Source organism: Triturus cristatus, chromosome 11 (assembly GCF_964204655.1).
Source record: "Triturus cristatus chromosome 11, aTriCri1.1, whole genome shotgun sequence".
Taxonomy (NCBI): Eukaryota; Metazoa; Chordata; class Amphibia; order Caudata; family Salamandridae; genus Triturus; species Triturus cristatus.
This window is the reverse complement of record NC_140594.1, coordinates 1,129,711,017-1,129,728,861: the sequence shown is the minus strand read 5'-3', so window position 1 is coordinate 1,129,728,861 and position 17,845 is coordinate 1,129,711,017. Positions and strand designations below refer to the sequence as shown.

At 43.5% G+C, this 17,845-nt stretch overlaps 1 protein-coding gene and 1 pseudogene across 1 annotated transcript; one reads left to right on the top strand and one right to left on the bottom strand.

Moving 5' to 3' along the window:
* Positions 1-4,555: 4,555 nt before the first annotated feature.
* LOC146786182 (ADP/ATP translocase 2 pseudogene) lies at positions 4,556-5,448 on the top strand (annotated as a pseudogene).
* A 4,176-nt stretch (positions 5,449-9,624) lies between these two features.
* On the bottom strand, positions 9,625-11,841 carry LOC146786181 (E3 SUMO-protein ligase KIAA1586-like). Its single transcript, XM_085633169.1, has one exon. It carries the CDS (start codon positions 11,839-11,841, stop codon positions 9,625-9,627), a length of 2,217 nt encoding a protein of 738 aa, XP_085489295.1.
* Between the last annotated feature and the right edge of the window lie 6,004 nt (positions 11,842-17,845).

Sequence of the window (17,845 nt, the reverse complement as noted above, 5' to 3'; positions counted from 1 at the left end):
TATTTTACCTTGTTTCGCAATCGTGGTGCCCGTCCATAGAGCGGGACGGATACGATTAGGGTTAGTGCTCTAGTCTTTACAGAACGCTATACAAACGCACAATGACACGACCGCGCAGCGTATGAGGAGGGGGGAGAGAGACTTCCCTTGAGATATCCAGCTGAGCTCGACTCCTAGGCCGTTACATATCGCTAGAAATTGCACTTAGCATTTTTTTTAAAAAGAAAGCAAGTTTGCACATTGATTTTAAAACTGTATTGAATCTGTTTTACTGTTCGAGTGTATTTTACCTTGTTTCGCAATCGTGGTGCCCGTCCATAGAGCGGGACGGATACGATTAGGGTTAGTGCTCTAGTCTTTACAGAACGCTATACAAACGCACAATGACGCGACCGCGCAGCGTATGAGGAGGGGGGAGAGAAACTTGCCTTGAGATATCCAGCTGAGCTCGACTCCTAGGCCGTTACATATCGCTAGAAATTGCACTTAGCATTTTTTTAAAAAAGAAAGCAAGTTTGCACATTGATTTTAAAACTGTATTGAATCTGTTTTACTGTTCGAGTGTATTTTACCTTGTTTCGCAATCGTGGTGCCCGTCCATAGAGCGGGACCGATACGATTAGGGTTAGCGCTCTAGACTTTACAGAACGCTATACAAACGCACAATGACGCAACCGCGCAGCGTATGAGGAGGGGGGAGAGAGACTTGCCTTGAGATATCCAGCTGAGCTCGACTCCTAGGCCGTTACATATCGCTAGAAATTGCACTTAGCATTTTTTTTTTAAAAAGAAAGCAAGTTTGCACATTGAGTTTAAAACTGTATTGAATCTGTTTTACTGTTCGAGTGTATTTTACCTTGTTTCGCAATCGTGGTGCCCATCCGTAGAGCCTGACTGATATGATTAGGGTTAGCACTCTAGTCTTTACAGAACGCTATAATAACGTACAATGACGCGACCGCGCAGCGGACCCGCGCAGCGGGCGCACCGCCGGCACGCCCGTCCAGCGCCATAACCCCTGTTTACTGCCATAGGAAGTGCTATTTGCGGGGCGAACTGTTGGCATTAAATAATGGTAAGTGCCAAGTACCTGCCCTATTATTTGATTATAATACTGCTGGCCCTAATTTCTGTTTAGTCTGTGGCTTAGAGACCGTCTTTGTGCCGCCTGAAGCTACTAGCGGTCATTTGAATAAAGGTAATTTTTGCCTCAGGATTAATTCCGGAATTATAGCTGACAAACAAACCAAATGCTGCAGTACTGGAGAGAATGCTAATAATATTACCAAAATATCCAATGTAATGAATTGCATTATACTAAATACTAGATCTATGCCTAAGCATAAATATGAAATTTAATATCAAACACTAGCCCAGATTTGATGTTTCTTACTGAAACGTGGGCATCTGCTTCTTCCGCACCAGATTGGAACATTTCAGTTCCACCTGGATATTTAGTGGTGCAAGTAGAAAGGAAAGGAACAGTTGGAGGGGGAATTGCGCTAATCTATCGTTCCCACCTTAAAGTTAACTTCAGACAAGAACCCACACTGGAGGCTGAGGCCATGTTATTCAGTGTTAAATATAATAATCAAGAACTCCTACCTGGTCTCTTGAGATATAGACCACCAGGAATAAGAGCTCCTTTTACTAAATCATTACAAACTTTTTTGGAATCCTGCCTCGATACTTCCACCTTCACTGTTTTAGGTGATTTTAATTTCCATTTAGAGGAAAACAGCAATTCAGATTCCTCAATCTTAATTGATAATCTGGCAGGTTATGGGATGAGGCAAATCGTATCCAAACCCACTCGTCTAGCTGGACATACACTGGATGGGATTTTTACTAGCAAAGACCATATTGAAGTAAAAGACGTACAACTTATTCCTTGGTCGGACCATGCGGCAATCTATTTTAAAGTTAATTTAAACCTACCTGTTAACGGCCGGAGAGATCGCCCCCTGTTAGCAAAAGCCCGCCCATGGAAATGTATACAAAGTGACGAGCTAGTCAAAATTTTGACAAGTAGCTCCCCCTTTATGGAGGATAGTAATGGAGGAGCTACCAACTTTGATTTATGGATCAATCAGGCAGTAGGTATGTTGGTCCCAGAGAAAACAATACAACCTAGGAGACGATTAGTTACCTCGCCATGGTATACGGCAGAGATAAAGCTTTTTAAAATCAAATGTCGATGCCAGGAACGTATCTGGAGATCTGACTATAGTGCTGAGCACAGGAAGGAATATAGTAGAACCTTGGAGGAGTATAAATCTATAATAAAACTGGCCAAGATGGTGTATATTACAAACAAAATTCAAGAGGCCAAAAATTCCTCTAAGGAACTATTTAAAACAGTATCTACCCTAACTAAGAGTCCTTATGACACAATCTTTCTTCCAGATCAAAACTTTATTGATAAACTGGCTCTTTTTTTTCAACAAAAGGTTCAAGTAGTCTATAATGAACTTCAAAATTTACCGGTAAATCTGGAAAAAGATAAAAGGGAATTAACTGAGGTCTCTGCAACCCTGAATTGTCTGTCCCGATTTTCTCCCCTAAGCGAAAAACAGGTCAGTGACCTATTAATTCAATTTAAGTCAGGTTCTCCTCTTGACCCTTGCCCCCCCCATATATTCCATTTGGCTCCTAAAGAGATAAGTGCCTCTCTGGCGCCTCTCTTAAATGAAGTTATAAGATCTGGAGTCTTTCCTGTGAGATGGAAAAAGGCCTGTGTAAGACCTATTCTTAAGAAAGACTCATTGGACCCTCAGGATATTAAACACTACCGTCCCATATCCTGTCTTCCTTTGCCAACTAAAATACTGGAAAAGGCCATGAACCAGGAGTTAATGGAATTTGTAGATCTAAATAGTTCCCTGGATTCTACACAGCACGGTTTCAGATCACGACACTCTACAGAATCTGCATTAATAATGGCGACGGGGGAAATTCGCAGGGCAATGGACGGGGGTGGTAGAGCTGTCTTAATCTTCTTCGATTTAACGGCAGCTTTTGACACCGTAAACCACAGGGTCTTATTGGATAGGCTTAAAATAGTTGGAATTAGAGACACCGCATTAGCTCTACTCCGGTCCTTTTTGGACTCCAGAGTTCAACAAATTAATTGGGAAGGAATTCAATCTGAAGAGTTTTTCCTCCCATGTGGAGTCCCTCAGGGATCCGCGCTATCTCCTACATTGTTCAATCTGTATGTGACGCCACTGACAAAATTAATAAAAAGATCAAGGATTAAAATTGGTGTCGTATGCTGACGACACCCAGCTAGTGGTGTCTCTTACACAGAGTGTGGAATTCACAGCGGAGAGATTCAGAAACTGCCTCTCTAGTGTTATGAGCTGGATGAACACAAATTTTCTAAAGCTCAATACAGAGAAAACTGAGGTGATAGAATTTGGCCAAAAATCTTCTATCTGGAATCACACATGGTGGCCTCCAGAAGCAGGCACTTGTCCAGTCCCGGCACAAAAAGTAAAAAATCTAGGTTTCCTGGTTGACAAAGACCTAACACTCACTTCTCAAGTCAATCAGGTCACCTCGGCTTGTTTCTTTACGATCAAGGTTCTCCGAAAAATATTGCCTTTCATACCTTTTTCATTAAGGAAAACAGTAGTAGGAGCCTTAGTTTTATCTCGTATCGATTATTGCAACGCATTGTATGCCGGAATTGGAGAAAGACAACTCTCCAAACTCCAGTCGTTGCAGAATGCTGCTGTAAGAGTACTGCTAGATCTTCCGAAACACCATCCGACGTCAACTGGCATAAGGCTTCTTCACTGGCTCACTGTTCGTCGAAGGGTGCAGTTCAAGGCTCTATGCCTAGTACATAAAGCTGTAAACGGAGGAGGTGCAGAGGACATGAAATCTCTTTTTCCTCGATATGTACCGCCTCGCACATTAAGATCTGGCAATCTAGGTCTGGTCTGCCTACCTAAGATCAAGAGGACCCGATGGGGTAGCAAGACTTTTTCATTTCAAGCAGCAAAACTGTGGAATTCTCTACCCACAGAGCTACGACTAGGAACAAATAAGACTCTGTTTGGAAAGGCCTTAAAAACCTGGCTATTCACTAAATCCTAGACTGGATGTAGCTAATCTCTACCCTCATACAGCGCCAAGACGCCTCGGCAAAAGTGCGCTTAATAAATAATTCAGTCAGTCAGTCAGTCAGTCTCTCGCTTTACATCAAATATTAATGCTCTGTATTTAGTTCTTGGCACCTTGGCACATGAGGTTAGACTGTGGATGGAGGATAGGGCCCGTAGATCAAAGAGAACCTCAAGTTGATCCAGAGCCAGGCAGACCTAATGTTGAGACAATGTGCAAAGTAGTTTTGCAACACACAAACAATAATAAATCAGATCTCGAGGACGCCAGAGTTTGTCATTACCGCCCGGCGGAAAGCTTCGCTGCTGTATAAGAGTCAGCCATTTTGCCAGTTTTCCTCCCAGCCATTGGACATGTAGACCCAAACCATCAGGAGTAGAACAAAGTGTTCTGTATAACTTAGTAATAATCACCAACCCTCACCATGACGGATGCCGCTATTTCCTTTGCCAAGGACTTTCTGGCCGGTGGATTGACCGCAGCCACAACCAAGACCGAAGTGGCACCTATCGAGAGGGTCAAGCTGTTGCTGCAGGTCCAGCATGCCAGTAAGCAGATCACTGCAGACAAGCAATACAAAGGGAATCATGGACTGTGTGGCCCGTATCCCCAAGGAGCAGGGTTTCCTCTCTTTCTGGTGCGGTAACCTGGTCAACGTCATCAGGTACTTCCCAACCCAGGCCCTCAACTTTTCATTCAAGGACAAGGAAAAGCAGATCTTCCTGGGCAACGTGGAGAAGAGAACCCAGTTCTGGTGGTATTTCGCTGGTAACTTGGCATCCGGTGGCGCTGCTGAGGCCACTTCCCTGAGCTTCGTCTATCCTTTGGACTTTGCCCATACCCGTTTGGCTGCTGATGTGGGGAAAGCAGGAGCAGACCGAGAGTTCAAGGGTCTGGGTGACTGTCTCATTAAGATCTTCTGGCGGATGGTATCAAGGGCCTTTCCCAGGGGTTCAACGTGTCTGTGCAGGGTATCGTCATCTACAGAGCGGCCTACTTCGGCATCTACAACACGGCTAAAGGAATGTTGCACGATCCCAAGAACACTCACATCGTTATCAGTTGGATGATTACCCAGTCAGTGACATCAGTGGCAGGGTTGTTTCCTATCCGTTCAACACAGTCCAACGTCGTATGATGATGCAGTCCAGCAGAAAAGCAGCAGATATCATGTACTGAACCATCGACTGCTGGAGAAAGATTGTTCATGAAGAAGGTTCCACGGCTTTCTTCAAGGGTGCCGGGTCTAATGTTCTCCGAGGGATGGGTGGTGCTTTTGTGCTTGTCATTTGAGACGAGTTGAAGAAAGTAATCTAAAACTCTAGCTGGCCTAGCCTGGCTTGGCATGCTGTAAAATGTAACATATCGAGAAATTCATGGACTCTACGTGCATCGAACCGCCTTTAATTTATGAAATCCATCTGGTACACTTTACTGGTTGAAAATGGGGCACCAACCTTTATCTGATCAACTCCATGAAATCATTCCCTTACGGTGGGACTATAGATTTTGTATTTGTCTACCTCGTTTTTAATATTCTGGGTATTTTTTTAAAAAGTGAAAAAACACATCACAGAAAAAAGTCCAAACCCGATTTAGACAAAAAAAAAATATTTTAACGTATGAAATGATACCAAAAGGACAAAAATGCATTCAATAGAACTGGAATTGTGAATTCTTAAAGCTTAAAAATAGTACCAAGTGATGCAAAAACAGCAGGCATCTGGCCATGCTGGACCAAGGCAAAGTCGCAAGTTCAGGCCAACCGTGATAGGGAGTTTGTACCGCTGATCAGTTTTACTTTTGATAGGGCTCAGGGTCAACCCATCACAGTGATGGTTGAAGACTGCCCTGCTGTAGGTTGGCCACCCACTGTAATTGGGTGCCCACTAGGCCTGGGCGGTAAATTCCGTTCCGCTCGCGGAATTTGCAGAATTTGGCAATTTCGCGTTCCGCGGAGAATGCGAAATTGCCCAAAATTCTGCGTTCCGTGGGTTCGCAGAATTTTTTGCTTGTTCGCATTCTCAAAATGCGTGTTCGCGAGATAATTCCCCCCGAGCATGCAAACAGCTATCGCGAACAGGAAAAAAGCATCGCGAACAAGCAATTCCGCGTGTTCGTGGAATTTCTGCATGTTCGCAGAGATTTTTTTACCATTTTGCGGAGCTTTGCGTAGCGCGACTACGCAAATTCCGCCCATCCCTACTGCCCACAGGGGGTTGGCCACAGAGCCTGTCCGGAAGTTAGTACAAAATGTCAATAAATTCTCAAAATGAAAAATTATTAGAATTAGCATAGAGCTCAGTCTTTATACTAGTTCAGATACTGTCTAGCAGAAGCCAAAATAAAACAGAAAAATACAAACATATTCTAAGTTAGAGTCAAAGATGAAACTGTCATTAGGGCGTGCTCGAAAGAAGTTTCAAAAAAGCCTCTACAAATCTCTAAGTATTGCATCAAAATGCTCACCAAATAGAAACTGCTTTTCTATGTATATTTAAAAGCTTCAGGCACACATCCCCAAAACAGTATGTTATATGGTTTTTCAAACAGAGAAATCGCAGCGTCACCATGGTCTGAAACAAGTGTTAAATCAAAATATCCCATGGGAAAACAGAAAACGAACATGTTCCTTCAGAAAGAATCCAATACACCTTGATGTGTTTTCAAACACACATTCTCTTATAATCGGTCTTTCAGGTGGTCCGGACCCATTCTTATGAATCTTAAGTATGAGGTACATTATTGGCGTATTGGGAAAATATTTTTTTAGGAACAAACATTCATCCTGATTGATTAAGCCAGTATTCCTCCATGTTTTCAGCTCAATTTGGCATTGTATATTTACTTGTCTCAAATGCTCAAAGCTGCATCTTGCAGAGCAATCAGTGTCATTTATTTGCCTGTATATGTTCTCTCTATAGTCTGCCGGAAGCCACAGGAAAATGTTGCCGCCCTTATCAGTGTTTCGAATCACAGTTTGGTCAGGAGATTGCAATTTCTTGATCAGATTTTGACACCTGACATGTTGATAATTACTTTTTTTAAGCATCTTCTCGGTTACTGAATTTAATTTATTTACTTCTAAGCCTGGGCAAAGCACTACGCTATGCTCGCGTAGTTTGCGAAGTTCGCGCTACTTCGCACTACGCGAACTGCACGTAGCACAGTGCGAACACGCGTAGCGTAGTGTTGCGTAGTGCTGCGGTCCTTTTTTGCTTGCTCGCGGTCCTCAACGTCAAGTTGGCGACCGCGAGCAAGCAAAATGACATCACGGCGAGACTTTTTCCTTGTTCGCGATCAGCAACATTAAGTTGGTGATCACGAGCATGGAAAATAAACCTCCTGGTGAGATTCTCAACGCGAGGAGGTCAGGTTTCTCATTGCGAGTGGTCGCATATGCTCGCTCGCGATGAGAAACTACCAGTTCGCGTTGAGAAAGCTGCCGCTCGAGTAAAAATCTACTCGAGCAGTAGAAAACTACAGCTCACACTGTGCAAGATGCCATTTTCAATGATTGCACAGTGCCGGTTGCTTTTCCGCACTGTCCAATCATTGAAAACGACATCTGGCACAGTGCGAATAAGGTACTACGCAGTTCGCGAAGTGCTACGTGTAGCTCGCGTAGTGCGAACTGCACTTTGCGTAGCTTCGCGAAGTGCTACTTCGCGATCTACGCCCAGGGTTATTTACTTCCTCAACCACTTTGTCTTTGAAGAGATCAATGGAATATCATGGGGAACCCGGTATGAATGTAGAAGCTGGTTTAAATGGAGTATCAGCCCCCCAATAGACATCTAGAGAGAACGCGTCTATAATGCGTCGTCATTGTCTCAGTGATCTCAGAGGTTTCATTTTCCATTTCTCTTAAATCAGCAATCTATAATTGATCTGGGCCAGATGTTTCAACATTAGAATGGACTGTTTTGCGCTTAGGTTTTTGAAGATGAAACTTTAACAATTTTAACTTCTGTATATTTTTAAAACTGTCGATTCTGGTTTGACTGTAATTTAGAGAGCTCACTGGGCAGAAAGATAAGCCAAGCGACACAATTTGAAGTTCTGCTTTATTGAGTTCTAAGCATGTAAGTCTGTATTGCTGTTGTCAAGATTTATTTTCGCCCCCATTATGTTTTGTTTCTCAAGTGCCCACCGCGAACCAGGAGCAGCTATGTTAAAGCTTTTGGTACCATAGGAGTAACGTGCTACCCAATTTTCAAGATATCTTGAAGTTTTTCTATGGGTTAACCCTTTATTACCAAACCCAAGCCCCTCTATAAATACTCATTTCTCAAATATGGATTAACGTGTTGATACCAAATTAAAAAAGCACGCTTTCTGAGAAACTTTCTAACTTTGGGCCTAGATTGTTCTAATTCCATTCAGCCGTGTTTCTGTATCAAATAGCAAACATTCTCACGAGAATTGAAATGAGAAATTGCATTTTTGGGATTCCACTTTCTTCTTGGTCCCCGCTTGATAGATTAGTGCAACATTTTCCATTATGAAGCCAAATTGCAAATTCACCAACAGCACTAAAATTGTAAAGAAACCAGATATATATTAAGGGTGAGTGGAGCTCGCGGAGTTTCACTATGTGGAATTCTGTGGAGTTGCATAAAAACTCTGTGAAATTCCCCTGAGCTCCGCTCCGTCCTAGAACCACTGTTGAAAATTGAATTCGAAACCTGCTCCAAGTTATTTTAAATGTCGACACTGTTACATCGAGTAAAGACCAGATACCTCTTGCCTTGCAGGGGTGATGCCCGCCGCTGAATCACACTAACCTAGACATGAGGGAGATCGCTCCGTACCCCCACTGGCACTGCCCCATCCCCCTCGCTGCTGCTGGGTGTGCCACTCCAGCAGGGCACAAGTCCTAAAAAAAGAAGTGGGGGGACTCTCCAAGTTAGACGGCGTGACAGGAAGTGACATCATGACAGGAAGTGACATCACGACAGGAAGTGACATCACGACAGGAAGTGACATCACGACAGGAAGTGACATCACTTGTGAGGCAGATCCATCATTTGCATATATTGCAAGATTTAACAATTGAAGCTGCTTGGTACTGAAGCCTGTGACTTAAGGTCCCTGTATGGAGGAATTAGCAGCCCAAATGTGGATGAAGTTTGGTGTACAACTACATTAGTCAAGCCATTAAGTGCTGTAAGCGAGGCATACTAAAACATGGGACCATGAACAAAAGCAGAATTTGTGTTGAAAAAAGCCAAAGAAAACCACATACTAGAAACTACAATAGTGATTATCAAAACTTTAAAATTTATTACGCTACCGAGAACACGACATTTAAATTTATTGACAAGTATAATACACTGGGACCATGAGAGAAAAAAATGCAAGGTGCACACTGTACAGTTTCAGCTTGATACTCTGTACATCTGTTATTGCAGACATTATGGGACATGTTATATTGCCACAGGATGTCTGGCCATGGAAAATTTGTGAGACCGCTTAGATCATTGAAAGCTATCAATTAAAAAACGACCATGCGTCTGCATATCTTTTATTGTGCTGGGCTGTAGGGTCTACCTTTCTAGATTGAGTATCATCTGCATGGCGATGGGCAATCAACCACCTGTTCACAAATGGCACTGGATTCCAAAGAGGCAGAGGAGGACCCATGAGGTTAATGAACATTAATGAGGAAAGGCGTCCGATACCAAGGCAGTTTCGTATGGGTGACATTATCAAGTTCATTGTGCTGAAACCCCTTTCGCAGTCACTTGAAGTCACAGGAAGTGTGTTTATCGCCCTCAAAACAGGTTGCAGTTTCTCTGGAATGTCATTACCACCATTATCAATATAGTCTCTGAAGCCTTCAGATACGCCTTTGAAATTAAGACAGAATCTCCTGCACAGGTTTTGTAGTTTCTCCTCACCTTCATACCATGGGCTCTCAATGTCATATGGCCATTTCTGTGGGTTGATAACATCTATCTCTGATGTAAGAGCTAAAAATTCATCTGTCCGAGATGATGTGGCCGACCTATTGCTTGCAGACTGTGCATACAACCTAGAGCGCAAGTTATCTGCCAGATTTTGATAAAACTGGGAAAGGTTTATTTTGACCTGCCCACGTGAGTCCTCACAGCTGATTGGCACTCCTCTAAATAAGCCACTCTCAATAGCTTTTTCAGCCTCCTTCCTGTGTGTCCCTGGAAACTCCTTAAGCTTTTCAATTGCCCTTACTGAACGATTGATGAGCTGGTAAGCTCGTGGCAGAGTTACCCCATCCCTTTGAAGTGCTTCCGACAGTGTTCCAATTTCATGAACCGCATCTGCAACACCAGCTAGATTCAGCACAAAATCGGAAGATGTCAGAATTCTATTCAGCCCACTGAAAGTAGACCGGTGTTTGGCATCACGAGAAGTACTTAAGCTGGACTGAACAAAATGCTGGTGAAGGGCTGGGTATGACTCCCACACTGCTCGTATTGCCCTTTTGCTAGAAGCAATCCACCGGATTGAAAATACTCGCCCAATTTTCAGAATCGCAATCTCTAGCTCTTTTGCACATGCGGAAAGTTCCCGCTGATTTTTGGGAGACTGGTGGTACACAGCATACAGTTTTTCAAAAAATGATGCAAGGTGCTTAAGGCCTGGCACTGTATCAACCGTGTCTGCTACACTGAGCCATTTTACAAGTCGAGGGTATTTACAACATAGCCTCTCCAAAACACCAGAGTTTCTCCCAAGCATTACACTGGCACCATCACTGCACACCCCTATCCAATTGTCTGCAAGGAACTGGTTGCAAAACCCAAGTTTTTCCAAACATTTCAAGAGTGAGGACTCAATGCACTCTGCATCGCCCCTAGGCAACTCAAGCAAGTCAAGGAAAAAGGTGAGGGGCTCTTTTCCATTGAATGCAGCACGAACATAAATAATTAAAACAGTCAATGAAGAATGGGTTGTTGACTCATCAATATAAACTGAGATTTTTGGAGCCTGTTCAACAATGCCTATGCAAAGCTTTCTCCGCATTTCCTCAGCAATGCAATCAGTTATCTGTGCTGCAGTGAACTCGCTGTGTAGAATCGAGCCCATATCTGACTGATTAGCAACCTGCAAAGCTACTAGACCTGGAAAGTCTGAAAAGGGGCGATTATTTTTTGCACAAAAGAAAAGAGTGCGAAACACCTTAACCGTTGAAGCATGATAATGCCTCTGCTGCTGCAGGATCGTTGACGGCAGTACCTCCTTCTTGGATGCATCTTGGATAGCACATGCATTACAATGTGCTTCAGAAATTTTATGCTTATGTATTTTTTTCCGCAGTGAGCCTAACTGGCTAGCTTTTGTTGGGCCAGATGCAGCAATGCTCCCAGTGACCCATTCTCTAGACAAACCCACACCCTGTGATGCTCCAAGTAGCTTAACCTCACTGCATATGTTGCAGCCAAGGCGGCCATTTTCACAACTTAGCCATGGATACTTTTCTTTAAATTGAGCCCACTGATTGTGGTCCCAACACTCTGGCAAGCTGGTATCCCTTTCAAAACTGGCGCCCGCATCCCGGATCTTTGTTGAAGAGTCTTCCAGTGGAGAAGGTGGAACCGATCCTTGGCTTGACATCATACTCTCCGAATCTTGTGCAGGTACATCGTTCAAGCACGCACTGGGCTGTACTAGGCTACTTTCAGAATCAAACCGTGATCTCTTTTTCGCATTTGCAAAGAAATCCATGATGCTGGATTTGCGTTTGCTTGTTTCTGTTGAAAGCAGAAAGCATTGGGTCAGTTTTATTGTTTACATTTGTCACTCATATTCACTGATGGTTGGCGAGGATAAAAAATTGAAAAATTGCTTGGCAAAAATATTTTTTGGATTACTTTTGGCACCTAGCTAAATGTTGGTGGCCCAATGAGCCACCCATCTCGGTTTGTGGTGGTATTACAATAAACACTATATACTGCAGTACACAAACACATTACTACTTGTTTAACCATTACACAATACTACAACTGATACTCTAACACAACCGCCATTCACATTATTGCTACCCTTACTATAGAGTGAAGGGAAGTCTGCAGCGGGAGGCGGAGGCAGGTCAGGCAGCAGGCAAGGCCAGGCAGAACAGCCTCGTCAACATCCGGTTCCGGGTCACTTCGAAAAAGCAAAGGAGCCAAAGCAGGAAAGCCCGAAAAATAAAGGGCTTGGAGCAGGATGGCGGGACTGCCGAGTTGCAGACCCACCCACCCATTGGTTGAAGATCACGGCGTCTATTGGTGGGTACCCTGGCAACGGTGAACCTGGTAGGTGCAGGGGCATGGGGCGTGATGATTGGCGGCAGTCCGAGAAATTTCCGGATTCAGCCAGCCACCCGGAAATACATTGTTGTTTGTGGTCTTCACTTTGTGCGCGTGTATTTGGGAAGGGTGGACGGTGTTTTGATTGAGCAGGGTGGACGGCGTCCACCCTGGAAAACCCTGGAAAATAAGTGGGGGGATGCCGTCCACCCGCGTGGTACCCCGACTTGTGCCCTGCACTCCAGGCATATGGCTGCCTCCAGGTCAAGCTCAAGTCTGGGCCGCTACCTCGGCCCGAGATGCGGTCAGTGGCTTCTGCTCCTCCTCGCAGCTCGTCGGCCCAGGCTCAGTGCAAAGCAGGGCGAGAAGATGGCGGGGAGTGTAGGAGAGCCGTGGAGGCGGAAAGCCTGGGCAGGAGTAAAGGAGGAGTGCTGGACTACAGGGGAGGGAGTGGAGGGAGGCGCTGATAGACTGTTGCTCATCAGCATGTCAATCACAGTCGCGACATCACTGCGGCGTAGTTATGCTAAATTTTGGGCACATTCACTTCATTATGTGGGAATTTGGGCATTTTCCCGAAGAGAGAATGGAGGGTCCGCGTGTGGCAGAAAAGGCAGACTCCTGTATCCCTTACCTCTAGTGCAGTGAGAAGGAAAAAAGGATTGCTAAAAAATAGTGTGTGTGGCAATAGGTTAGTGGTACTCTTGGGAAGAAAAAGATAGCACAGGATTGACAATTGTAAAGGTAAGATCAGTGTTTTACAGAACCCACCATTTCCTGAGAGACATATGTAATAAAACAGTAAAGTGTTGCCAGGAGTCCACATAAGAGAAATGGCACATTCAACGGGATACCCGGCACTAAGGCCACTGATGCGTTGCTAAAATTAATGGCGGGCCGGCCAGTTGTGTAGTAATGGGACGAAGATACAATCAACAAAATGATATCACCATGGGCATTATGTCTTAATTAACAAATTATAATTCCAAATGTTCACTCCATGGCTCGAACAGGCTGTGTATCGGACATTTTTAAATGGGGAAACAACAGACATTCTTCAAGTGCTCGGGTTCAGGTCTCAAAACCTGAGGTGTGTTTTACCCACTGTAATGACTGGTATGCATACTGAAAAGAGCAAACACAAGGAGATGATGGACGAAGCGCTGAAACATTTCAGACACTCACCCCTAGTCACAAATCTGAGTTGAATCCATCATCGTTGTTTAGCTTACATCACCACTCCAGTTCAGACCCAGCTATATGCAAATCAGTCTGACCCTGTGCCTCATGGGAACAGTCCAGCCCGAACTGCAAAGCCAGGTCTTCCCTGGACTGGAAACAAGCATCCTGGGACCGGTTTTGGGGTAACACGCCTCATCAGCCAGGCTAGCTTGAATCCAGTGGCAAAGTGAGCAAAGGAACCATATCTGGGCACATCCTGCCAACTTAAGGCAAACAAAGTAAACACATTTGCATATAGTTGGGTCTGAACTGGGGTGACAAATTGAGCTAAAGAACGATGATGGATTCAACCCAGAACTGTGACTGAGGGTGAGTGTCTGAAAAGTTTCCGTGCTCCGTCCATCTTCTCTTTGTGTTTGCTATGTTTATGGAAAAGGCAGGCTCCCGAGCCCCCCTGGGAGCCGAGGGGTTGTTAGTTGGTGTGCTGATAAGATGCAGCATAGAACTGATTAAAGTGTCACCTGTTCCCATCTAGGACTGCTGACAAGAGTGGGACAAGGCTGCGAGGAAGCTTGTAGCAATTTCAAAAACCCAGTGCAGAGATGACGGCGTGTCTGAAGCATTTGACAGGTTCATTAGAATCACAATGGTCAGAGAAAGGGGGAAGGGAGCAAAATTTAGAAATTACTGGCTTGCCACAAGGAAGGAGCTAAAATTAGGGGTGGAGCCGAATCGGCGCTCATAAACTCTGCTACGCTACACAGGAGGTGGAGATTTTTGCCAAACTTCACACTCCAAGCGGAGCGCGGAGTGGGGAAAACTTTGCAAACTCCGCCAGCGTAGCGGAGTTCACCACCCACCCCTAATATATATATTAGGAACGGGCAAAATTTGTGCTCGATGGCATAATTTCATGTGATTTTTGTAATTTGCTCTCGTCATTTAAAATTCCTGAAATTACTATAGTACCCCAGATTGCATCATTATGTTCCGTTCACGAGAAACATTTAGAGCGAGCCCACAAGAACAAAGCAAATAACCAGAACACAAGTGGATGCTGTTTGTGCTTCTTGTGTGCAATTATTTTAGTGCAGAATGCGTCCTTGTGTCCAAAACAGCTGCGCCAATGCATTTCACGCTAAAATATACCACCAAAAGCTAGTTTTGCATTGCGCATAATTATATGTCATTTTGCATAATTCATTTCCCCAAAAATTTTGTATCGTTTTTACCCTGGAAATGGTGAGATTTTTAAGCCAGCCAAGGTCTGGCGTAAATCCCTTTCCTAGGAGGTAAGGCCTGTGGATCACTACCAGTTTTAGTTGGGGTGTATGGGAAGGGCTCCCCTCATATTGAAAAATGCTTTCCCTGTGGTGAAATCTTTTCTTTTTAGATAATGATTCTATTCCCATTGTGCAGACTCTCAAAGTAGGCTAGGACCCCAGTGTGAATGTCACATACCCTGGTGCAGCTTTCCAGATGTACTTCTGTGAATTTCCGAGATCGCCACCTGTAATTTTCCAAATTTCCTTGTAAACTGGGCCCAATATTTCCATAGGACAATATTGGTTATGCAACATTTTGACGTACACCTGTTTACTTGTTCAGGTTTAGACTGAGAATCCAAAGCAGTGTTGTGGGACCAGCCCTCCTGCTGCCTATGTTACGGGGGGCCGATATAGTGGCACCACTGCAAAACTGGCCCCCAGTAACAAAAACGGCCCCCAATGCTTGCAATTTGCCCCCACCCTTCTAGCCTCCTGGGGAAATGCCCGATGCCTTCTACGGCCAGTCCTGCCCTGTGCTTGTGACATCATGCACATACCTGGGCCATGGGTGCACTGGGCAGTGCAGTGGGTATTGTGCACTTGTGAGAAATGTTTATGACCTGCAACAACCTGCTCTACGTCCATGGGTACACTTGTGCTTAGTTCACACTCCAGCTGCCTTTTTGTACTCCTCTGGTGCCAATTTGTGCAACTCTCCCTGATCTGAACAAGCACAAGACGTGAATTATTTTTTCCCCAGAAAATAACTAAGATAGAAAAAATGAAAAATCAGTGCAGACCACCTACTTGTTAGGAGAAATAAAATCTTATATAACTTGGCACACAAACATTCAGCAGTTCCAAATGTCAATATATATATAATATAGGAGAAAATAGACAAGAACAAGAAAAAATTGTGCAGAAACAGGCAATGTCTCATCACTGCGTAATGCTTTTGAGAGTAGTGGTAGTGCTTAATTTGAAACAGTGGTTTCTGGTGCTCAGCACCGGCACTTAATTGTCAAGAGCGGCGCTTGTGTCAGTCTGCCCCAAGGTGGCGCTGTCTGGCTAATTTAGAGATTACCACAACAACAGTCAATTATTAATTCAAAATATATTAAAAATTACTATTACCTGCCGCCCAAGACATTCTTATAGTCTGGAGGCCTGAAATAGTCTGAATTGTTACACTTGTGAGAGTGTGATGGTTGGTAGTTCTGTTGTAACTATCATTGGCAGCGTGGCAGAGGCAATGGGTGGTGCAAGCTGCAGAGGCCTCCTGACGAGGGCCCTGGTACTTATTGTTTTACAAATTAAGCACTGAGTAGCACGCTACTTCCTAAGGAATTGAGTAAGGGGTCGCCATTGATTTAATTCCATTGTTCATAGTGATTTCTGTGCTGCTTGATGTTTCAGTCTATTGATACCAAATTCGCCTTCAGGGGTTAGCTTAGCTATAGTCATTCCAACTTCCAGCAATAATCAATCTATCAATGAATATCGTCTTAAATTAAAACTCCTCTACTAGGTCAGGAGTGATGGTTGTTTGTGTGCTAATGTGGTTCTCAATAGCCGTCTTCAGCTTGCTGTCCACTTTTATCTCTTCGGTCCAATGTAGACACCCTGGGAATGACGCAATCATGCTAGGGTGAAATGGTGACCTTCGAAATCAATGCAAGTTCCTAGGACTGCCAGGTTATAGGATCTCAGACAGGTTTAAGAAACACATCACCAGATTATGAAGAGCTAGGAAGCTGGTGTGCACATGCACCATCGTGCCTAAAGTCTAACTTTACTATTACTAAAGTTAGACTTTTGATCTAAGTTTAGACCTAAAGTCTAACTTTACTATTACTAAAGTTAGACTTTTGGTCTAAGTTTAGACCTAAAGTCTAACTTTACTATTACTAAAGTTAGACTTTTGATCTAAGTTTAGACCTAAAGTCTAACTTTACTATTACTAAAGTTAGACTTTTGGTCTAAGTTTAGACCAAAAGTCTAACTTTACTACTTTTTGGTCTAAGTTAGTCTTTTAGTCTAAACTTAGACAAAAAGTCTAACTTTAGTAGCAGTAAAGTTAGACTTCAGGTCTAAACTTAGACATCAGGTCTAAACTTAGACTTTTGGTCTAAGTTTACTTTTGTGAATCAGGTCCCTTGTGTTTGAACAATGGTGGTATCTAGAGTCGTCCATTACTCCTCATCCTGTTCCTTGACATACTCCTACCCTGTCCATTTTTCATCGTTTGCCATCTCATCGTCAACCATCTGTTCATGTACCATTCCACAGTGGGAAATTATTGAACATATGCTAATGTACTATATTTACATTAATTTAAGTATGATTTAGCTAATTTATTCACATCATTTTATTTTTGAATTAGTAAAATATGCATTGTAGTGTTATATTACAGTCACTGTAATATAATTTGACAGTACATACTTTACTCATTTAAAAATAATGTAAGTAAATTAGCTCAATCATACTGAAATGAGTTTCTTTTTAAGAAGTGGAATGTTCCCCATTGTAACTTGCAATAACAAAACGCCTACTTAATGTAACATTATAAATTATTTTCAAAACCTTAATTAATTACAAACTTAGACTTAAACTTAAAGAAGGCAGCCGTGGCTGGCACGAGAGTGCTTGAAACCAGAAGGAGGGAAAAGCAGGCAATTTTTATCCAGGTCCAGCATACATGCCTGATAGTGAAGGTCTATAATGGTGGTATGCAGTTCCTAAGTGTAAAAACTACAGGTTGTGTGTGATCATTGGCTCCACAAGGTGATGTAGAGTCAAACAGATGTAGAGAAGAGTCTTCTCCTTGTCGGAAAAAGACCCTCACACACCCAGCCAGCTAGGTGTCTTTGTTATATTGCGATCAATACATTTTTATGTGTATGCACCTTTAAGTCCTTTGTATATCTATGATTCTTGCACATGCTAGTCTGTTGTACTTTCTGTATTAGAACAATGATAAGGAACTGTTGG

Bases quoted from the DNA above. Each gene is read 5' to 3' on its own strand.
- LOC146786181 (XM_085633169.1), bottom strand. From the start codon at position 11,841: ATGGATTTCTTTGCAAATGCGAAAAAGAGATCACGGTTTGATTCTGAA.